Source organism: Zootoca vivipara, chromosome 5 (genome assembly GCF_963506605.1).
Source record: "Zootoca vivipara chromosome 5, rZooViv1.1, whole genome shotgun sequence".
NCBI classification, from domain to species: Eukaryota; Metazoa; Chordata; class Lepidosauria; order Squamata; family Lacertidae; genus Zootoca; species Zootoca vivipara.
Window position 1 is genome coordinate 93,447,547 of NC_083280.1, and position 23,893 is coordinate 93,471,439.

At 47.3% G+C, this 23,893-nt stretch overlaps 1 protein-coding gene across 1 annotated transcript in view; it reads left to right on the forward strand.

The window, feature by feature from the left end:
• PCLO (piccolo presynaptic cytomatrix protein) overlaps positions 1 to 23,893 on the forward strand; it is a 230,630-nt gene that overhangs the window by 187,868 nt on the left and 18,869 nt on the right. Inside the window, exons 19-22 of the mRNA XM_060275141.1 lie at positions 4,964 to 5,144; positions 5,987 to 6,181; positions 13,672 to 13,822; positions 21,496 to 21,563. Coding sequence (XP_060131124.1) covers positions 4,964 to 5,144; positions 5,987 to 6,181; positions 13,672 to 13,822; positions 21,496 to 21,563 — 595 coding nt within the window. The remainder of the gene's footprint in view (positions 1 to 4,963; positions 5,145 to 5,986; positions 6,182 to 13,671; positions 13,823 to 21,495; positions 21,564 to 23,893) is intronic.

Here is a 23,893-nt window from a genome sequence, read left to right on the forward strand (position 1 = left end):
GAGGTTCATGAGCCGCCGCCAGAACCTGGAAACAAATTGGCGGCCACGATCCGAAATAACCCTTAAAGGTAATCCATGCAGTCTGAAAATGTGATCAACAAACAGTTTGGCTGTCTCTTCTGCCGAGACTGCCCTGGCACACGGTATAAAGTGACACATTTTGGACATGAGGTCCACCACCACCAACACTGCAGTCTTACCCCTGGACGAAGGCAGATCTGTGATGAAGTCCATGGACACCACTTCCCACGGCCTGTGTGGTGTGGCTAAGGGCTCCAGCAACCCTGGTGGCGCTGCTCTGACCACCTTCGCCCGCTGGCAGGTGGTACAGCCCCTTACATAGTCTCGAACATCTTCCCTCACCCCTGGCCACCAGAAGTGTCTCATGACTAGGTGAGTGGTCTTGTCCCTTCCAAAATGCCCCGCTGTAGGGTTGTCGTGCATCTGCTTGAGGACCGTACGTCGAAGCTGGGTGGTGGGTAGGTACAGCGCACCCTTGTAGAAAAGCAGCCCTCTGCGTTCTGCAAAGTCTTTTGCCTGCTCCCTCCCCCCTCTCAGTTCTCTGAAGATGCGGTTGGCAAATTCATCCGCTGCCGTCAGTGCTGTGAGTTCTGCCTCGCTCACCACTGCTGCTCCGCAGGACCATGCCGACGGGGGGAAAATGTGCCTTGGGGCTGGTGGCGCCTCCTCCTCCATGTACTCTGGCTTGCGGGAGAGGGCATCCGCCCTGACATTCTGCTCTCCTGGGATGTAGTGTATGGAGAAGTTGAAGTTCGAGAAGAACTCCGCCCACCGTATCTGCCGCTGGTTGAGCACCCTGGCAGTTCTCCAGAACTCCAGGTTCTTGTGGTCTGTGCACACCTGGATGGGGTGCTTGGCGCCCACCAGGAAGTGTCTCCAGTGCTGGAACGCCGCGTGGATCGCAAGAAGTTCCCGATCAAAAACTGTGTAGTTTCGCTCGGGCTGGGTCAACTTCCTGGAGAAGAAGGCACAGGGTCTCCACTCTCTGTTGGCGTCCAGTTGCAACAAAATGGCGCCCACAGCCTTATCAGAAGCATCTGTTTCAATGCGTAGGGGCGCGTCCTGAACCACGTGGAACAGGTTCTGGTCTGAGGCGAACACCCTCTTGAGGCTTTCGAACGCTGCTTGCGCCTCTGGTGTCCACCTGAACTTCTGCTTGCCTCTCAGGCAGTCAGTGATGGGAGCCGTAACTCGAGAGAAGTTCTTGATGAACTTCCTGTAGAAGTTGGCAAAGCCTAGTAGGCGTTGGGCATCTTTGCGCGTCCTGGGGCTGTGCCAGTCCAGGATGGTCTGCACCTTGTCCTTGTCCATTGCCAGCCCCTTGTCTGACAGCTTGTAGCCCAGGAAGTCCACCTCCTTGGTGTGAAACTTGCACTTCTCCAGCTTCACATACAGGTGGTTCTCCTTCAGGCGCTGTAACACCTCCCTGACGTCCTTCACGTGCTGCACTGGGTCGTTGGAGTAAATAAGGATGTCATCCAGAAAGACCAAGCATTTCCTGAAGAGTAGGGACCCCAGGACGTGGTGCATGAAGGCCTGGAAGCATGCTGAGCCCCCTTGCAACCCGAAGGGCATCACCAGATATTCAAAAGAGCCCAGAGGCGTGAACATCGTGGTTTTCCACTCATCGCCTTCCCGGATCCTGATCAAGTTGTACGCCCCCCTCAGGTCTAGCTTGGTGAAAATCTTGCCTCTGCGTGCCGCTGTCAGGAGATCATCCACTCTGGGCATGGGGAAAGCCACTGGCTCTGTCACCGAATTCAGCCGTCTAAAATCCACCACAAGACGGCGCTGTTGCGTGTCTTTCTTGTCCACCCAGAAGACCGGGCTGCCCCCTGCTGCCTTGCTTTCTCTGATGAACCCCCGCTTGAGGTTCTTGTCGATAAAAGCGCGCAGATCCTCCAGTTCCTGGTCTGACATGGCGTACAGCTTGGCTGGGGGTATAGTTGCCCCAGGCACCAGGTTGATCTGGCAGTCAAAAGGCCTGTGTGGGGGCAGGTGGTCGGACTCCGCTTCACTGAAGACCTCCTGCAGGTCCCAGTATGGTTTGGGTATCGCCTCACCCCCTTTGACGTGCATGGTGGCCACCGTGGCTATCGGAGGCCCCTCCCCTGGTTGGTGCTGCATGCAATGTTCCAGGCAAAAGTCCGATCCAAAAGTGATGCATCTCTGATGCCAACTTATGGAGGGGTCGTGGCGCGCCAGCCAGCTCATGCCCAAAACGATTGGGGGGTCTGAGATGGTGGTGACGTTGAATGCCAGTGTCTCTGAGTGCCTTCCAACCGTCATTCTCATGGGGGGGGTTTGATGAGTGATGGCCCCTCCCAGCAGCTCTCTGCCGTCAATGGTTGCCACGTGCAGAGGAAAATCCAGCTGCAGAAGCTGGATCTGGTGCTCTTCTGCAAAGTTTCTCGAGAAGAAGTTGGCTGAGGCACCACTGTCAATTAGGGCGAGGACCGTCAATGGATAGCCATTTGGGAGCGTGAGCGTCACTTCTAGAACCACTCCTGCTCTGGGAGGGGTGGGCTGGCTCTGCTCCTCTCTGTGCGGGTGGGTGGGCTGGGGCTGTTGTCTGCTGACTGTGCCTGGCTGCCGCCCCTTGTCTCCTGCAGCCAGGCTTTCCCGTTTCCCTGCTGTGGTGCTGCGTCAGTGGGGGAGGGCACAACCGTTCCCGCCTTTCCTTGCCACTCCCTGCGATGTGGGCAGTCTCTGACGAGATGCTGGGGGGAGTTGCAGAGAAAGCAATTCCCACCCCTTCCCTCCTTGCGTCTTGGCGCCGCTGGGGTTTGAAAAGCCCGCGCGCGCGCGCTATCAATCTGCATGGGTTCCTGGTCCTGACTGGCCCCAGGCGTGGCTTGAAAGGGTTGTTGAGGGAGTGGCTTCTCCTGCGACCGTGGGAACCAAGCCCGCTTTGCGCGCGTTGCTTGCTTGTCGCTCCATCTGGATTCCTGCCTCACCCCCACCGCCAGAGCCGCTTTGCTCAGTTGATCCATATTACTGGGCTTTGGACCTCTCGAGAGCTCATCCTTCACCTCCTCATGCAACCCCAAGTAAAACGCCGCTTGCATTGGGGCAGACTCCAGATCCCACCCCAATCTGTGCACCAGCATGGTGAATTTCGCCCAATACGCGCGAACTGTCATATTTCCTTGGCGTAAATTATGAAGTTCCTCCTTAGTCTGGTCCATATGACTATCGGACGAATACATCGTTTTCAAACCTTCTAGAAATAGTTTGACATTCTTCATGCAAGGATTCCTTGTTGCAATTAACGGTCTTAGCCACTCCCTGGCCGCCCCTGTAAGGTGCTCCACAATAAACGCTACTCTGTGCTCATCATCAGGGAACTCATCGTGGTGCAGCTCAAGAGCATACACAATCTCAGTCTCAAAGCCCTGAAACTCCTTCGGGTCTCCATTGAACTTGCTTACTAGGGTCCCGGCTCTCCTTCCTGGCAGCACTTGGACTTGGGGTGCCCCTCCCGCCTTGTTTTTCTCTGCATCCAGCTTGTTTTGGAGGTCTACCGCCACCGCCCTTAAATGCTGCTCTTTTTCCTGGAGCTCTCTCACCTGTTCCGCAAGTTGTAGCCGGTCGTCCTGGACCTTCTTAGTCTCCTCTTTAGCTGCCTTCAATTCCCCCTGCGCCTGCAGCGACAGCTGTTGCAGTTCTAGCTGGGCTTGCTCAGCGATCTGCCGCCACTTCTCCGCCTCTGACACGCTCATCCCGGCAACTCCAAAGTAGCCCAAAAATGATTAGGAGGTTGCTGTCACAGTGGCCGGAGTGGACTACTTCAGAGTAACGACGCTACGCAGCTCTGCATTTTATTCTTTTATTGGTGCTGCGTATTTACAGTGCTCAAGTCATTGCTATTTACACGGATCGATGTTGTCAGTCGGTTTCAGAACCTCCTAATGGCTTTTGGCGCGTCTTTCTCCAACACAAAAGCTTTGGCAGACCCATCCTCTTGCCCCTCCTCTTCCTGCGTAATTCTGGAGTTGGGGGGATGGGTCTTCCCCCCTTACTTGCCCCTTCCTGTCCCACCTGGGACCCTGGCTCCTCTACCTTGCCTGAGCCTCGGACACGACTTCCTGCTTCCCCACTGGAATCGGAACTCTCCCTGCTTTCCCCTTTGCTCGGGGACGGGCTTGAACTCAGGAGGGGAGGGACTTCGCGATATCCCCTGTCCCTCACACATAGTTAAGGAAGTTTACCTATGGTATGGTGGTGTGGTGTCTGAATTAACAAACTATGGTCTGTGACTGGCTGGTAAAGGAACTATGGTTTCATGTGGTTTTGCAAATCATGGTTTGCGCTAACCCTGGTTGAATTGGCAAACTATGGTTGCAACTACCATTCCTTTTCCGGAGGCTGCTGGACCATGAATGTGGGAGTGAAATTCATATAAGCTGAGTGCTGGCAGGATGGGAAACAGAAACAGAAAAGCTCTTGGGGTGCATCCACCCCACAAATATAAATCACTCATAAAGCACGTTTTTTTTTTTTGCTATTTTAGCATTCACAGGAGAACCTTGGGCATCGGGAGTTTATTGAGGACTAGAGGACTTACAATCTCCAAGGTTTAAGTTTGTGGTGTGGGTGCATGTTTTGTAGTTGCCTCAAAATAGGAACATGTCTTTTTTACTTACGGTATTCTGTAAAACGCCATGTACAATAATATTGATGATGACAATGACAGATATGGAAAATTTAGAAAGAAAGGAACGATTGAAATTATTTTAGCCCTCAGCCTTTTTTGCTTTTGTTTTTAAATGTCTCTGTTATTATATAGCATGCCGTATATAATTCTGGGAGTCTGTTTAGCATTCTCCACTGTTTCAACTGTAGAAACTCTTGAGCTAACACACACACATTAGCCAGATCAGAATCAGACATTGTAAGGTGTTCAGTAACAAAATAATTTGCTGTCTGTATCCTCACATAGGTATTAATTGAGCTTTCTAGTGCCTCTCAGTTGGACAATACTCCTCGGTGGTACACCCTGAAGGAGCAGAGTGAAAGCATTGACCATGGGAAATCCCAGTCTGGACAGAACAGCCAGCAGTCCCCCAAACCGTCTGTCATCAAAAGCAGAAGTCACGGGATTTTCCCTGACCCATCAAAGGGTAGGAAATATTTTATCTGTGTGTGCTATAACTGTATGGGTCAAAACTTTTTTACAACTTCGTGTTCCTAAGTAGCTTAGTTAGATGAACCTTTGCCTAAAAACAAAGAAATGAACTGTCATTTCCAAATCTTTTTTTGGGGGGGGGAGAATTCACCCCAAAATCGATAAGTCAATTTTTGTATATGTAACTGTATAATGTGATATGCACAACATGTATTATAATACAGGAAAAACAGAACTTGCAGTTATTCTAATATTTGTATAATATTTTGTATGTTGTACCTTACCTTCCAAGTCCTGGACTGCAGAATCCGGGACCGGCAGCCATTTTACACCGGAAGTTGCGTCGACGTAACTTCCGGTGTCGCTTTGCCCTTCTATGGGCACCAAAAATGGCCGCCGCCAGCTTCGAAAGTCGCTTCTACGCATGTCAGGAAGTGCGTCGACGCAACTTCCGGTGTCGCTCCGCCCATCTATGGGCACCAAAAATGGCCGACACCGGAAGTCGCGTCTATGCACTTCCGGACATGCGTAGATGCAACTTTTGAAGCCGCCGGCGGCCATTTTTTGTGCCCATAGAAGGGCAAATCGGAAAGAAAAAATGGCCGCCGGCAGGAGAAAATAACGGAGAAAAACGGGAGACGAAGTGATACGGGAGACCACCGGGAAAAGGTAAGTAAAAATGGGGGGTTTCCCGGGGAAAACGGGGTACTTGGCAGCTATGCATTGTACATCGCTTCTTATTGCTTAGAATAAATAGAGGTTGAAGTTTGTCTTTGTTTCTGCTGCAAGCACCGCAAAGTTCCCGCATCTCTTTGATATATTTCCCCTGCCTACCAGATATGCAGGTGCCCACCATTGAGAAGTCCCACAGCAGTCCAGGAAGCTCCAAGTCTTCCTCTGAAGGACACCTGCGCTCCCATGGGCCATCGCGCAGCCAAAGCAAAACCAGCGTCACTCAAACGCACCTTGAAGATGCTGGGGCAGCCATCGCCGCTGCTGAAGCAGCTGTCCAACAGCTCCGCCTTCAACCAAGTAAAAGACGCAAATAAAATTCCTCAGCATGGCAGCTTAATGTTCAACTGTTGCCTTCCTCCCTCCCCCCCTCCTTCGCTTCCCACCCCCCAAATTCTTTCCCTGCTGGGCTTTTCTTTCTGCTCTTAGCACAATGTGTGTTCCACCTGTTCCGTGTTCTCTCCGTGTGTGTCTTTGTGTAGATCCATATAAATATAATATATTCCTCCTATTTAGAAGTCCTCTTTTATTTGCATAGAATGCAGTGGAACTGGCTGTTTCTCTACTGGTGTCTCCATTTGTCCACTGTCCACATCTTGTGGTAAAATTCTGTTGTGTGTTGTTGCTTTGGTGCCACTAAATGCCTCAACCATAATTCAGACTTCAAAGAGTTGGTTTCCAGCCTCCCAAGTAAGACCCTGCAGTTTAGCAAGAAACACAGATTGCTAACATTAGGAAGCAAATGAGAAAGAGACATATTGGGCAATGTCACCCTTTGCGGCTCAAAGACCTTAAGAACGCCATAAGCCTTTCCTGGAAAAAAAGGTCATTCATTGCTGGTAAATGTTGACCATTTTAATCTTTTGACAGGATTATTTGAGGCAACAGAAGTTTTCTTAGGTCAATAGCATTATTGTGGAGCACAAAAATTAACACATAGATAATTACTGAGGAAATATTGGTAACCCTAACAGCCAATATCATTAGCTCTGCTAAAGTGACATTATATAGGGGTGGGTTTCATTATTATTTTTTTGTTCTTAGTCTGCAGTGAGGTTGTGCAATTACAACTTTTACATACCCCCCTCCCTTCACAGAATTACAGGTTGAGGCTTTAGTCACCTGCAAATTAATATAATCCAACTGTGGCATCATTGTGTTTGTTTGTCTCCATGATTATTTGGTGTGCCATATAATCAGCATTGCGTATTGCGGAAAGCAGAAAGTAAATTTCCCTCCATCTTCTTCATTGTTATTAATGAGAAAGAAACAGCCAGTTTAATTACCCTTTAATGCTGTGCATGTGGTGTCTCTTTGGTGTCTTCGTGACACTTTGCCTATTTAAATCCAGAAGAGGAAAAAAACCCCACTTGTGTTTGCATGACTAACATTTAAGCTGGTTCCATCTGAGGATACATACTCTGGGTTTCCATTCCACCTACACTGCCACAGCAGCACATAAAAGCGGTCAGTCTAATCATGCAAGGAAGCAGCACAGACACAGCATAGCAGGAGTCCTCCCCATTCAAAGAACTCAGTCTGACAATCTGCCTTCACCAGCCAGTGACAACAAAGACCAAAGCCAACTAGCCCTCAGGAAAGTGATGTCCGATGGACCGGCCAAGCCTGAAGGAGGTGAGCCCAGAGACATGGCCAAGAAGTCAGCCTTATTAACCAAATGCCTTCTTGCCATGCCTGCTAATTCATCCTTACACATTGAACTTATCTCTCCAGCCCTCTCTGTGGTATTCAGGTTGGGTTGAAAAAACCCTATGCCCATCTTACGGCTAATGTGCAAATCCCGTTTTGAAAGGCTGTGCTGAGTCCAAATGATAGAGCGTTCTGAGACAGGGAAGCTCCAGTAGCACACAAAAATGGGGCTAACTGGGCTCACACTGCCCACTAAATGGCATGTGTTTAACATGAACTGCTTAAGCATGATTAAACCATTCTTTTTTATTTGAGAAAAGACTAGCGTAGCACACTGGGATTTCAACTTGGACACAGCATTGGTTGTTGTTATCATTTGTACAGCTAGTGTGTTTTCACCTGTGAAGGTTCACAGCAAGGAGGAAGAAGAAGAAGAAGAAGAAGAAGAAGAAGAAGAAGAAGAAGAAGAAGAAGAAGAAGAAGAAGAAGAAGAAGAAGAAGAAATGATGCTCCTATTGACATGACACATTAAGCTATATCTACATTCAAAAGTCTTCTAGTTTGTCTCAGAAGGAGTCATGGTCCTTTCCGTAGATTTTGGAGTATGTTTAGGACAAAACTGCTCCTTGGGCGCCAAGGATAGAGACTGCTGCTCAGTGGATGTAAACTGCGAATACAATAGTGTTCATTCCCTGGAGGTTCCTGGCCGGCAGTCCTGGCATGAAGAAGAGCAATCTACAAGTTGTGGGAGCCATCCCTTACCAGGACTGCCCTCTAGGAACCCCAGAAAAAGAAATTCACAGTAAGAATTTCCATATCTCTCACGTTCATTTCTCTGAGAACCATTTCAGGCATAGGAAGGAGAAGAAGCCCTGTTACAAGTGTTACATGCTCCCTTAGCTCTTCTCAATCATGTCTGAAGGGGAGGTTTTACATCTCCTTACCCCAGGAATGGAATGATCTCTCTGAAATAGGAGATGCACAATTCCCCGTTGGACATGACAGGAGAAATTTGGGTGATGAAAACATAGCCAGAGTTTAAACTAGTGAGTGGGCAAGTTGTTGTTTAGTCATTTAGTCATGTCCGACTCTTCGTGACCCCATGGACCATAGCACGCCAGGCACTCCTGTCTTGCACTGCCTCCCGCAGTTTGGTCAAACTCATGTACGTAGCTTCAAGAACACTGTCCAACCATCTCGTTCTCTGTCGTCCCCTTCTCCTTGTGCTCTCAATCTTTCCCAACATCAGGGTCTTTTCCAAGGATTCTTCTCTTCTCATGAGGTGGCCAAAGTATTGGAGCCTCAGCTTCATGATCTGTCCTTCCAGTGAGCACTCAGGGCTGATTTCCTTCAGAATGGATAGGTTTGATCTTCTTGCAGTCCATGGGACCCTCAAGAGTCTCCTCCAGCACCATAATTCAAAAGCATCAATTCTTCGGCGATCAGCCTTCTTCATGGTCCAGCTCTCACTTCCATACATCACTACTGGGAAAACCATAGCTTTAACTATATGGACCTTTGTAGGCAAGGTGATGTCTCTGCTTTTTAAGATGCTGTCTTGGTTTGTCATTGCTTTTCTCCCAAGAAGCAGGCGTCTTTTAATTTCGTGACCGCTGTCACCATCTGCAGTGATCAAGGAGCCCAAGAAAGTAAAATCTCTCACTGCCTCCATTTCTTCCCCTTCCCCATAGGCATGCCAACCGTAGATGCCCCCGCATCAGCCTTCTTGTGCTGATCAGGAGGGGCTGAAGGAGACTTGTCAGTGTAGTCGAGTGATCATGCTTGCAAGCACCCCTGTGGCCCGAAACCCTGCATTATCATGGCTCCTGGAGGTCAGGAAGCTTGTGCGCCCAGCCCAATGTGTTTACAAGGCCTCTTCAGACCTTTCTACTCAACATGAGAAGTTCAGGGGTGCAATGTGTGTGCCCAGCTTGTGTGGGGACATTTTGGGTAGGGGCATTGTGTATGTGCCTACTCCCCCTCCCCAGTCTTCTGAACACATGAAAAAGGTTGTGGTGATCCACTGATCCACATTCAATCTTTCTCCCACTGGTGGCTCCTATGGTGTGACTGCAGTCACCTTGCGGGGCTGGAATGGTTCTGGGAGTCAGTGCATTCAAAGATAGCATCTCCTTGGTGATCATTAAGAAAAGAAGGCCAGGACTTCCCAACCACCCATTTAAGCAACCAAAGTGACTTCTGCTTAGAAGATGGAGAGAGGCTGACTCTGCAAAGGATTCTGAATTGCAGAGAATGAGCACATGTGGCATCAACTGGGTGGCTTTCTCTAGGCAAACACTCTTTGGACTACCAAACTCTTTTTTTTTAAACATAATTTTTATTAATTTTACAAATTACAAAAAAACGGTACATACATAAACACCTTTTCCACCTCCTTCCCACCCCCCTCCATGGGTCCTCCCCTGCCACAGAAGTATCCCATGTAAGTGAACAGTCAGAGATGGTCCATTTTATGCTTGGATTTCTGTCCTCCTCCCCCTCCCCTGTCCCCAAAGCCCCCCCTGCCACCAGGGAGCTCCAGTAAACCAGGGCAGTACGCAGGAGGTCATCCATCCAACCATCTATTATCATACCAAAAAAAAAAAGTAAAAATAGAAAAAAAGAGAAAAAAGAGAAGAAAAAAATATCAAAAAAGAGAAAAAGACAATACAAAACAGAAAAATCTTTCTTTCATTCATAATTATTAAACCATATTTTGTGGGCTTCCCCGCCCTCCCCCCTTCCCCGGTTTTCATCCCTTTTTTATCATCTTCAACAGTTTCTTATTTTATAAAAATACACCTTTATACCTTATACTACTTATAAATTGATTATTATCATTTTCACCTAATGTCCAAATCACTGAAAAATCAAACTCCCATTTTATCTTCCCGTGCCTAATTTTTACCCCCTCTATAAGCCTCCATATTTTCACATTTTTCCAAAATCAATTCACTTTTAAAACTATAACTATTCCCAATTTAACCTTACATCCTCGATTACCGGCTCCACCCCCCCAATCCAGCAAATTCCATAATCAGCAGACCAGTTATAAACCTGTTAATCCATCCTTATAATCACAACTTCACTTTCCCTTCACCCCACCCCCTGTTTACAATCTTTTGCCATCCAGGCCTCCATACAAGACCCCTGAGTTTCTTCTCTTCTCTGCATATTTTTTCCCTCTTCCCTGTGGGCATTCTGAAATTCCAGTAATACCAATCGTGCCCCCCTCAAAGGAAAGGCACTCCATCCAACTTTTTGTAGAGTAAAGTCATCATTTTTTTCGTGGTGGGCTTCATTTTGTGTTAAATCATCACAGTCCTCATCTTCATCTTTTATTGGACTACCAAACTCAACAAACACAGGCTCTGGATACAAAAGCAGTTTTGAAGTTACAGAAAATCATTTCTTTTGAATAGATCTTACAGTGTTGTCCTTATCCAGCTGTGGAAGAGCTTCATTAGCCTCTAATGCATTGATTTATTGATTTTAACAAATGAAGCCTGCCTTGTCTTTTTACTTTAGGTCAGGACCCTTTTGGGGGAGGGGGTATCATTGTCAACTAAAGTCTGGTCCCCAAGCTACTTCTCACAAGGCGAACTTACCACATCAGTTTCATGTGGCGAACATTCTGTTCCTGACCCTACATTTTCCATGGCAGGAACCCAACCAAAACCATCATGTGACCTGATATCATAAATACTAGCTCTCACCATGAGGTTCTTTTAAACTAAAAATTCACAACGTGAAACTGGTGCGTTAAAATTACAGAGGAAGAGTCCAAAGGTGATATGAGAATCAGGCATAAGAAAGTGATTTTGTAGGCAACATGACTGCAGATAAGCAGGTTATTGAGCTCATGCTTAAAGTTGGAAATATGACTTCTCTAAATTGCATGAGAAACCGACACAGCTAGGGAAGTTGTTTCACTGCAGAAGTTGCATCTGAACACATAAGAAACCAGCACGCGCCACGTGAAGACCAAGGCGGGTACAGTGGCTGAAGGGGTTGCCCGGCAGTCCATTTGCCCCTTAACATTGTCCCTCCGTGCAAGTAAAGCCTGAATAGGCCCTGAAACTGATCTCTCAAAGACTTTCCAGTCAACTTCATGGCAGCGTGGGAATTTGAACACAGGTCTTCTCTATCCTGAAGGCAGCCCTCTTTAGGGAAGTTTTTAATGTGTGACATTTTAATGTATTTTAATCTTTGTTGGAAGCCGCCCAGAGTGGCTGGGGAAACCCAGCCGGATAGGTGGGGTACAAATAATATATTGTTGTTGTTGTTATTATTATTATTATTATTATTATTATTATATCCACTAAATCAACTCTCAAGGTTACCTCACTGGCAATGGAGCACAAAAAGAATCCATTTTTGTACTTCCTTGCATTTTTGGAGTTTTGGTGCTTTAGCCCTGCATATAGATTGTTGTTTGTGTTTTTTTTGTTTTTTGGTACTAAATTGCTTTTAGGGCAACCATTATGACTGTGCAGGGAGAGGGGAGCTCCTATCAATTTGATCCTTTTTCTGTTCAGAGCTGTTTCAAAAACCAGGGCCTCTCTGGCATATTCAGCCATTGCTTTGCAAGAATCCTTCATACTGTAAATAAATTTGCTGCTCAATAAACCTTCTTTGTAATGGGCTTCTCAGTACCTAATTCCCAGAAAAAATAAATGGGCTTTGTCAACGCCCCAAAAGAAACAATTTTCAGAGAGCCAAGCCATTATTCAGTCTATGGACATCAATAATCTGTCACTGGCGCTGGGCTCTGCTTTTTTCTGTTTGAGTGCTGTCACATTTCAGTGCGCTTGCATTTGCTAGGTACTCTCTCCCGCCTTTCTAAGGTGACATGCAATTTCATGAAATTGCTCAGATGCTTTATCTGAAAACTCCCATTTGGCAAATGTATTGGGCTGTGACCTGAACCTTTGGAGGACATGGAAACGAGTTGTTTGCAAAGCTTTGGAGCATCATGGCCCTAACCTGTGATACACTATCATAAATTTATAAGCCATGGCTGGAGCACATTTTTTAGGAAACAACAACAACCCAAACATATATACAGTGGTGCCTCGTTTAACAAATGCCCTGCTTAACGAAATTTCCGCGTAATGAAAGGATTTTTCGAGGTTGCCTCGCTAGACGAATCCATTTTACGAAAAATTCGTCTAACGAATCGCGGTTTCCCATAGGAATGCATTGAAATTCAATTAATGCGTTCCTATGGGGAAAAAGAAATTCAAAAAATTCAATGCATTCCTATGGGATTCGCTAGACGAATTTTTCGTTATAAGAAAAGACCCGTGGAACGAATTAAATTCGTCTAGCGAGGCACCACTGTACATATATTAATCAATGTATATTTTCTAGATAGCGCAATATCTGTTTTACTTTTTAGTGGCGTTGCATTGTCCTGAGCAATAGTGTTGCTCAAATGTACGCTGCTGCCGTTAATCGTTGACAAGAATTATTTTGTATGACATTGTAGCTTTGCATATTTCTCAATTTGCCCCAAATGAGAAAGGTAACAAGCATGGAGACATCAAAATAAGGAATGAATATAAATTTGTAGGTGGGTGAGGGAAATTTTCCAATATTTTTGTGGGAGATTTGTGAACTCAGCATGGCTGGACTGGTATTGTTTCCTTTGGTCAATATTTGGAATAAAACAGAGACTGTAACATGTTCTAAGCTTTTAACTTGCAGTTGAGAAATATATCCGAGTAGTTGTGTGGTGTCTGAAGAAGATGTTGCCTGTCTAGTATCTGTGCTCCTGATTCAGTGTTTTGTTTCCCGCCCTCCTTTTTACTGCGTAAACTTTCTCAAAAGGCCTTCAGTAGTGTGACATTTGAGCTGTTGACCAGAATTAGTAAGGATTAATTCTACAATGTCGTTGCTATTGCTAGATGAATATTGTTTCAATTTTCAAACCATTGTGAGGAAATTAAAATTGTATATTCCAGTTATTAAATTAGGCTGGATGTGTATTGTTGAATAGGTTTCCCAGAACCTATTTAGAGCAACGTTTTGTGAGAATTTTCTGTTCTTACTTCACACGATCGCTAGGTGCTACTTGTATTGCTGACTCTGATGTCTCTCTAGGCTGTTTGGTAACCCTTCATTCCTACCCTGTACAGCAAGACCTACGAACCACCGACCAGGAGAAAGTTCAGTCTCCTCCACTGGTTCATCAGCCAGTACCTTTGGCAGCGGATACAGCATGGACAGTGAAGGAAGCAGCAGCAGCAACACCACTGCGGACACCAATCTGTTTCCCATTCCAAGAATGTAAGAATTTCTTTTGAAAAATGTAATAAGTTGTTGTTTTTACTAGCCATGGAAAGACAAATGAGAGGTTCCTACTTTAACCCTCAAGGAACTGCTATATGTCCTCCCCTGCTCCCAACACATACTTATGTGCAACGTCATCGCCATAGCTGCCAAGTCTCCCGTATTCCCCGGGGAAACCCCGTTTTTCCAGCTGTTCCCAGCTGAAAAAACAGATTTTTTTGTTTTTCCCCAGTTTATTCTGGCGCGGCGGCCATTTTGGAACTGGGCAGAGCACGCTTAGAAGCAACTTTTGATGCTGCTTTGCCCAGTTCCAAAATGGCTGCAGCGCAACTTCTGGTGCGACGGCCATTTTGGAACAGGGCAGAGCAGCATCAAAAGTAGCTTCTGAGCATGCTCCGCCCGGTTCCAAAATGGCAGCAGCGCTACTTCCGGTCTGCTACTTCTGGTCCAGTCCCTTATTTCTCAGGCCGGAACTTGGCAGCTATGGTCATCGCACGCATGTGTGTGCTAAAAAGTACACTGGTGGGATTAAAGCTGTATTTCCACTGAACACAGTATTTTAAACTTTTGTATATTCCCCCAGAATATAGTCATCAAACCAATGAAAACTAGAGCAGTGATAATAATATCTTTTTAAAGAAAAAATTAGCCAACATAGCAGATGTCATAGCAAATATTATCTAGGCACATGCCAATCTAGAATTCTGACAAAAGTTTGGTGAAACAGAAGCATGCAACAACCACGAGATTCAGTTCAGACTCCTAAAGCACTTGGGAGGTTGCCTAGTTTGGCTTTGGGGGGGGGGAGGTGAAGCTTCGTTCCCTTCCCAAATTCACTATTGGGAATTTTTGAAATGGCTACAACTTTTCCCCCATTTCATAGAAATAAATGCTTGAAGTTTTCAGGCATAATAGTCTACCCCGAGTGGACTAAGCCTGAAAAATTGCATGCAAATGCAAATAGGTTCAGGGACCCAGGTGGCGCTGTGGTTAAACCACTGAGCCTAGGGCTTCCTGATCAGAAGGTCACCGGTTCGAATCCCTGTGATGGGGTGAGCTCCCGTTGCTTGGTCCCAGCTCCTGCCAACCTAGCAGTTCGAAAGCACGTCAAAATGCAAGTAGATAAATAGGAACCGCTACAGCAGGAAGGTAAACGGCGTTTCCATGTGCTACTCTGGTTCTCTCAGAAGCAGCTTTGTCATGCTGGCCACATGACCTGGAAGCTGTACGCCGGCTTCCTCGGCCAATAATGCGAGATGAGCGTGCAACCCCAGAGTCGGTCACAACTGGACCTAATGGTCAGGGGTCCCTTTACCTTTACCTTTTACAAATAGGTCCAGAGCTTTTTTTGTCCTTGGCACATTTTAAGGTTTGATTTCTTTGTTGTTTGTTTTTAGAATGAACCCTGAGCAGGGGACTCGGGGGGGGGGGACCTATGAGGAGAGCTGCCATTCCCCTAAGTTAATACTGAACCCAAGGTATTAATGCAGAGTAGAGTGGGGGAAATTGTACATTTTTAAGTAAAATATGTGTAGGTTTTACAAACAACAAACCAGCCCGCCACTTTTGAAAATGACCTAAATTTTTCTTTCCCCCTTTCAGGGTGGGGCAGGAAGGGCAGCAAGGAGGTAGACAAATTCTTGGGTATGCCAAAGATGGGAGGGTCTCTGCCAGGGTGAAGGAGAAGAAAGATAAAGAAGAGGGCTAGCCACCCTCCCCATTTTCCACTGAAAAACTAGCTATCAGCTGAATTTATTATGCCGATTAAATGTATGAATAAGCCAGTACCTGACTAATATTCTGCTAATTCAAATTTCCTTCTCAACTGACTAATCATTATTGACCATAGGAAATGCCAAGTGATTAATCAACTGACTAATCAGTATTTGGGGACCACAATAAGTGGCAACGCTTTATTTTGTTCCCAAGGCAACATGTTTGAGGGCTCATAAGCAGGACTGTGGAGTAAACTATGGGCACTGAAAGGAGTATTGACTGCTTGTGAGACAAGGGTAGAATAGGTTGCAGTTGCTCTCCTCCCTGCTCTCCCAGTTTGGATAATCTTGCAAAGTCTTTCTCTTCTATGGCCCATTAAGTAAAATCGTAGTTAATGGTTTGCTATGAACAAACCAGGATCCCTGGGTTAGCATTACGTCCAAACCATGCATTGTTGTTTGTTTCATTCAAACAAACCTTGGTTATTTGGAGCACAACAAACTATAATCCCTGGTTTAGATATTGTGGTCTGTTTCCTCCATGTGCTAATAAGGGATGAGTAGAACAGACTAGAAAGGTGTGGTCGTGACAGACCATTAACTACTGCCCAATATGACAAACCAACAAGGTCTATGCATCTGTTTTAGGTACCAGTGAAGAATAGCAAACTTCCTGCTCTAGTGATTCCATTTGGTTATAAAGAACTGGCTCGTAACCTTATGTTCTAAAGTCCATAAAAGGAATAAAGTCAGAACTTGGCCCCAGGAGATTGTATTTCAGAAGCACTTATATGCATTAAGTCTTCCTTGATTTGCTATAGGAGAGTAGTGCGTTTCTAAGCTAAGTCAGTAGAAGATAAAAAGAAATCATCCATCTTATTCTTTTAAGTTTCCTCTTCAGTAGTTCTAGTAGAAAAGTCAATTCATGCTGCAAATTTCCATATGATTAAGAATTTATATTTAACCTTTCTGCCTGTAGATAAATACAAATTATTCCCTGAAGTCAAATAAAAAAGTTTTAATCATATTTTTCAACTTTAGGCCTGTAATTATTTTATACTAATCCCTACTAATATAATACAGCTTTGGGAAGTGTTTGAGGATGAATGTTTTAAAATATTGAAAGTAAGTTCCTCTAGGAAAGATGCCTGTAGAAACATGCCTGAGCTCACACACTGATTGGAGCTGAAAATTGATCAGGTAATTCCTCAACAGAGGAATGGTGAAATAAGGTTGACCAAAACATCCTGGTTATTAGTAAAATCCAAGACAGCAAATGTTTGTACAGAACTAGTGAAACAGTCTCTTCCCATATGAATGGAGCCAGACTGTGTTATCATCATCTGAAGCCCTTCTTTGTGTTCCTCCACCACGAGAGGTCCGGAGGCTGGCTACACAAGAACGGGCCTTTTCTGTCCTGGGTCTCTGTTTATGGAATGCTCTTCACAGAGTGGCTCGCCTGGTGCCACCATTATATATCTTTAGGCACCAGGCAAAAACTTTCCTCTATAACCAGGCATTTGGCCTTTTAGAAGTAGGTGAGATGTTTTTAATCTATTTCTTTTTCCTCTTGGTTTTTATGAATCTATGTGGAATGGAGTCACCTGTCTGTTTGTTGGGTTGTAAGTCACTTTGGGTTGCCCTGGGCAAGATAAAGCCACTAACAAATTTAATAAATAAAATAAAAATAATAATTAACAAGTAGGGTGACACTGCTCTACCCAGAACTACTCCAATAGCTTCAGATGTTTGCCCAATATCAATTATCTTTCAATTTACTGATGATGATGATGATGATGATGATGATGATGATGATGATACCTTTATTGTCAATGTACAACCTGTGTACAATGAAATTAACCAAGGCTCCCTCCCCCCATACCTGACAAGTTCATGTCTGAGAAATAAGGGACCGGACCGAAAGTAGCAGACCGGAAGTAGCGCTGCCGCCATTTTGAAACTGGGCGGAGCATGCTCAGAAGCGACTTTTGATGCTGCTTTGCCCAGTTCCAAAATGGCCACCGCGCCAGAAGTCGCACTGCAGCCATTTTGGAACTGGGCAGAGCTACATCAAAAGTCGCTTCTGAGCATGCTCCGCCCAGTTCCAAAATGGCCGTCACGCCAGAATAAACTGGGGGGGGGAATCAATTTTTTTCAGCTGGGAACAGCTGGAAAAACAGGGGTTTCCCGGGGAATACGGGAGACTTGGCAGCTATGCCTCCCCCACCCACCCAAACACTCAATCTCATTGCACTCTGTGTGCTTATCACACAACACGCCACCTCACAAGCCAGTTGTGCTATGTTATTTTCCATTCAGCAGCCTAACAGCCCACAGATAGAAGCTATTTTTTAGCCTGTTGGTACGACTGATTATACTTCTATATCTCCTGCCCGAGGGTAGAAGATTAAAGAGGTGTTGGCCGGGGTGTGAGTCATCCCTGAGAATTTTTCTCGCTCTCCTAAGGCAACGATCCCTTGCGATGTCATCTAGGACAGCCCATGATATCATGTGCTGTGTTCACCACCCTTCTGTAGAGACTTTCTGTCCGTGGCTGTCAAGCCAGCATACCACACTGTGATACAATATGAAAGGACACTTTCTATTGTGGATCGGTAGAAGGAGTTCATCAATTGTTGTTTAACATTGTTCTTTTGCAAGACCCTGAGGAAATGGAGTCTCTGTTGGGCCTTTCTGACCACCTGAGTTGTGTTGATTTTCCAAGAGGGATCCTCACTAAGGTAAACTCCCAGGAATTTAAAGGAGATTCTCTCCACACAGCCCCCCCCCCACCGATATACAACAGGGCAGGTTCCCCTCTCTTCCTCCGGAAGTCCAACACCATCTCCTTTGTCTTTTTAATATTTAGGTCAAGTTGGTGGCGCTGTGGTTAAACCACTGAGCCTAGGGCTTGCTGACGAGAAGGTTGGCGGTTCGAATTCCCTGTGACGGGGTGAGCTCCCGTTGCTTGGTCCCAGCTCCTGCCAACCTAGCAGTTCGAAAGCACGTCAAAATGCAAGTAGATAAATAGGAACCGCTACAGCGGGAAGGTAAAGGGTGTTTCCATGTGCTGCTCTGGTTTGCCAGAAGCGGCTTTGTCATGCTGGCCACATGACCTGGAAGCTATACGCCGCAACCCCAGAGTCAGTCACGACTGGACCTAATGGTCAGGGGTCCCTTTACCTTTACCTTTTTATTCTCTAAGCACCATGTAGATACTTTTTGAACCTCCCCCCCTGTGCACTGTTTCATCTCCGCCTGCAATTAGACCCATTATGGTAGTATCATCTGCAAACTTAATAATTACTGTGGATGGATCAGATGAAATACAGTCATATGTCTACAATGAGTACAGGTAGGGACTCAGCACACATCCCTGTGGGGTGCCAGTGCTGAGCTTCGGGGAGGTAGATGTAACAGGCCCAGTCCCCACTGTTTGTGTCCGATCCCTCAGAAAGTCTTTAATCCAGTCACAGATGGTAGAAGAAAGGTCCAGATCCGTCAGCTTTTAAATAAGAATGTCCAGGATTAAAAGCCGAGCTATAATCAATAAACAACATTCTGACATAATTCCCCGGTCTCTCCAGATGACTCGCTGCAAGGTGAAAGGCTGTAGCTATGGCATCATAAGTGAGAAGGCCAATTGTTCATGTGTGAACACAGACAAAGGCACAGCTTGTACACGAAGACATTCACATACCGTGTTTCCCCCTTTTTAATACGTAGTCAAAAAGTAAGCCAGGGCAGCAATTTTAAGCATTTGCGAAGTATAAGACATACCCCGAAAATAAGACATGCCTGCCAACCCTGCCGAGGAGGCCTGCCACCCCACAGCCCAGAAATGTGAGCTTCTGGAATTTCTCCTCCAAGGCTTGTCACTCCGCCCGGCACTTTTGCAGTAGCTGTGCCATGGTGCCAGGGCTGAGCGCGCACTCCTCCCGCTGCTGCTGCTGTCCGGAAGAGCGACGAAGCCGAGCGAGTTCCGCCCCCCCCCCCCCGCCGACCTGCCGACCCGGCCAGAGGGCCGCATCGGGCCCTCCCCGCCGCCGCCAGCCTCCTGCCGCCCCACCCCCAGCTGCCGATCCGAGGAAGCCCCGCTGCCGCCACCAGTCCCAAAGCTGCGCTTCGGCTCGGGGGAGTGGCGGGGAAGGCAGGCTGGCAGGCGGCAAGCAGCGCCCGCTGAGCTTCGGCTCCAGGGCTGTTGTCGCCTGCCTGCTTTCCCCGAGGAAGCCCCGCTGCTGCCGCCAGTCCCCCGAGCTGCGCTTTGGTTCAGGGGACTGCCGCGCGCCTGACATCACCGGGGCCAGAATGCGCTCCCCGCGCGCCTTCTCCCGGGGAGCCTCGGTGTGGCGCTTCGCAGGCAGCCCCCGCGGGAAGCCTGCAGCTACAGCGGGGACCTGACCTGGCAGCGGAGGCAGCCCTCCCGGGCCATTTGCATGTGCCGCAGATGGGAGCGCATTGATTCCTGCAGGTTGCGCGTGCACGCCCAGCATGCTCTCCCCGCAGCCCAGAACTGGCAGCTGCTGCAGCGCGGAGTGTGCAGCAGCACCGGGCGGAGCACCCGAGCCAGCGGCCGGGCCTCTGCCTGGCCCGGCTGAGGAGGCCTGCCACCCCGCAGCCCAGAACTGGCGGCTGCTGCAGCACAGAGTGCTCGGAGAGCCCAGCAGAGCCACGGAAGCAGAGAGCCTGCGAGGAGGGAGGAGGAGGACTCCTCTGTGCTGCTTGGCGGTGGCACTTTAGCAGCATGGTCATGGACACCCCGGGGTAGGGGCCCTTCCTGGCAGGGTGGCTGCGGCCCCTCAGCACAAGCCGAGACCCAGGGCCGACGGGGTGCTCCCTCCCCAGCCCAGCCTGCTCCATCTGAACGTGGGGAGGGAAGGAAGGCATGGGCGTATGTGTATGTGTGTGTGCGCGCGTGCACGGTCTAGCCTGCCAAAAGTTCTGCGGGACAGTGAACCGGCCCCCCACATTAAAAGTTTGCTGACCCCTGTTCTGGACAGTGTTGCATGCTCTCCACCTGCTCTGGCTTCCCATATATTACCAAGCTAAGTTCAAGTTCTTTTGTAGATATACAAAGCCCAGAACAGCTGTAAGGTATTGTAATAAAAACAGTAATAATAATAATAAAAATAAAAGACATCCCCTGAAAATAAGACACCGTGTGTTTTTTTGAGGAAAAAAAGTTATAAGACGGTGTCTTAAAAAAGGGGAAACACGGTAGTGCCCTGTGATAAGGGGGGAATGAAGCAGCTTCTTCTGCTGCTGCTTCTGCTGGAGAAGTGGTGCCAGGATCAGTGCTGATTTCTGGTGAGATCTTGCTGAAATCTCACCAGAAACCAGAGGAGGCATGGCGGGAAGGGGCAGCAGTTCCTGTTTCACCTCACATGGGAAAACAAGACGTGCCGTCCCTGCATGGGAAGGCCTTGCCCCGCTCTGCCCCACGTAAGCTACATTCCTGCACGTCTTAAACAGTCCATAAGCTACCTGTGGCCAGCACTTGAGCAGACATCACTCCAGGCCCACACCTCCCAACAGAATGCAGGGGGTCAGATACTGTACCCCTTTCACCTGGCATCTGTTTTCCTAGCGTTAAAAGAATCCGGCTGCAACCAGAGGATCTCTTCCCAGTGTGAAAGTGTGCTTCATGTGGCAAATTGTGCAACAGCTTGCACATCTGCATTTGGAAATGAACAAGCAGGTGGGGAGGAGGGGTTGCTTCTGCTGAGAGCCACTGCCTTTTTTTCAAATTTTAAAACCATTATGGGTTGTGAATTCCAATAAACGAATATTTCATATTGAGTCAACCTGTAAACATTTTTATTCATCACTATGTTTCAAAAAAAAAAAATTATTTATTAAATTTGTATACCGCCCTATCCCCGTAGATCTCAGGGTGGTATGTTGCATCATTTTAAATAGCTTTTTAAATAGCTGATCAACTGTATTTTTCAACAGAGGAAAGATGAGCCAGAATGGGCAAGAACCAGTGAAGCAAACAGGAATGGGATTAATGGAGGCTGAAGGTAAAATGAATATTGTCAACATTAGAACGATACATTTTAAAAGTTCATAGAAATTATCTGTTGGTTTTTATTTTCCACCCTGAAGCACCTAAAAAAAAACACGGTACACATTAAGATAGTTTCCAGATGTTGCTGTGAAGAGTGACCCTAGTGAGAGTTACAAATCTCCGAAAAAGACTGTAGTTTATTAAAAAGGTGCTTCCTGTTGTGAGAATTTTACACCCAGCATCACCAAAAACCGAATCAACCACGTTTTGCACAGGACAAGTTGGGGGCAATATTAGAAAGTGCGATGAAATGTTGACAACTGGCTTCTTTGCAAATATAATTATGCAGAGATTATAATGCAGAGACAATTATTTAAGGTGTATGCTTCCACTTGCAATCATCTCATATATGTATAAAAAATATATGCAGCAGTTTGTAACATGGCTACAAAGATGAAGCCAAGGTTCTGTGGTGAGACGTGGGTAGTAAATAACACGGTGTCGGCTTTTGAATTATTATTCCTGTAGGCATATTTGATTTATTTTAACCCTGCAGAGCTAATGATGCTTAAGACCATTGGTTCAGCGAACCAGGGAGACATAGAGGAAAGCAATCAGTGAACGTGGGGAAATAATGTGCATCAAGCTGGTTCGTTCTCACCTTTCTAAGCACAAGCAAGATCTTAGTTGCTCCAAGGACTAAATAGGGTTTGGAATGAAAGTCAGCAGTTAGTGCAGAAGTCTCTCCCAGATTTGTTTATTCTCTCTTAAAGAAAACTTAACACCTTATCAGTCCATATTACCATACGGAGCAGACATGAATGCATGAGGGACGGGCCATTCCTCGTTGCACACACTACAGTTTGCCTCATGCTGGTGGCAAGGTGGCTAGAAAGCTTTGGGCAGCCTAAGATGGAATGAAGATTCTCACAGACCCTACCCAAACCTTCACTGATTTCCACAAGACTGGCCTCAATGGTGGCTCTCAGTCTTCCTCTTCGCTGGAGGACAATGTGGAAACGACAACAAGGAGGGTAGACTGGTACCCTGAAGTGCCTGGCTTCTGATTCAGAGGTAGACTGGTACCCCCCAAGTGCTTGGCTGTGGGTCAGATTCACATGGTGCTGGCGGTGGTGATTTTTGCAATTTTCCTACTCTTTTGGGGCCGTTTTTGCCCTTTTGGCACCTTTTCACAGTTTAGATCAATTTATTTGATTGTTTTCTGGCACCACACGGATATAATTTGAAATATAAGTGACATGCCACCTGAGTTGTACTTTCCTTCCACCCTCGTTGGTTTTGTGTGCAACCATCACTGAGATCATTGGATACTCTGAATGTGCAATCGCTTACTACACACACTGCGATGGCCCCAATACATGGTTTTTGCTACATGGTTGTTATTGTTACCTGAGTTGTCCCTATAGCATCCGCCTGGTAAGCCCCAACCATGTTGTTATGTAAATGTTAACACAACATCCCTTAAACTAAGCTTTAGAGCATGGGTCGGGAGACTAAGTCCCAGGGGCCAGATCAGGCCTAATTGCCTTCAGGATCCGGCCCACAGACTGACCATGGATCAGCGTGGGGATTCTGTTCATTCGGGCTGCTCCATTTTTTTGTTCCGGCGCCATTCCATACAGGGCCGTCTATAGGCCCGGGTCCGGTTGGCGCGGGGCACCGCTGCACCCGCTGAGAGGCACGGCGGAGGCCGCCCCAGGCGCGCCTCTCAGCTGTTCAGCGGCTTCAGGCCGCTTTCCGGAGGTGTGTGGGCCTGGGGCCGCCTCCACCGTGTGCAGGGGCGTCGCAGCAGCGGGCGGGCAGCGCCCCCTGGCCCAGGGCCAGCCCTACGGCCAGGCTGGGTTGCGCGGGGGTCCGCCCCTCCAGGCGGCAGCCGCGCTGTGCCCGCCCACCCGCTGTGCTGGGAAACGGGGCGGAGCGGGGGCGCCAGAGGGATCCGTCGCACCACGGTGCCAGGGCACCCTTTCCCTCACACACACCATGGCAGTGTTTCCTCCCTCCCTCCTCCTGGCTTCTCCCTGCCCTCCCTAGAGGAGGAAGGGGGCTGGGCTGAGCTGGCTGAGCACCATTTTAAACAGGCCCTCTCCGGAGCCAACCCTTTTTGCACCGCTCATCTTCCCCCCGCTGCCGCCGCCCTGGTGCTCCTGTAGGTCAGAGTCCATTATGTTAGAGAAATTGTCATAGATCTTTTCCTAATGTTGAGAACACGGATATGCTCTTACCTGGTTTTCATGCTGGAAAAGTTCCATTGTGTTCTTCTTCTCTATGCCGATTATTGTTGCTTGACCTTATCCCCAGACATGCAAATAATCCTGCATGCTA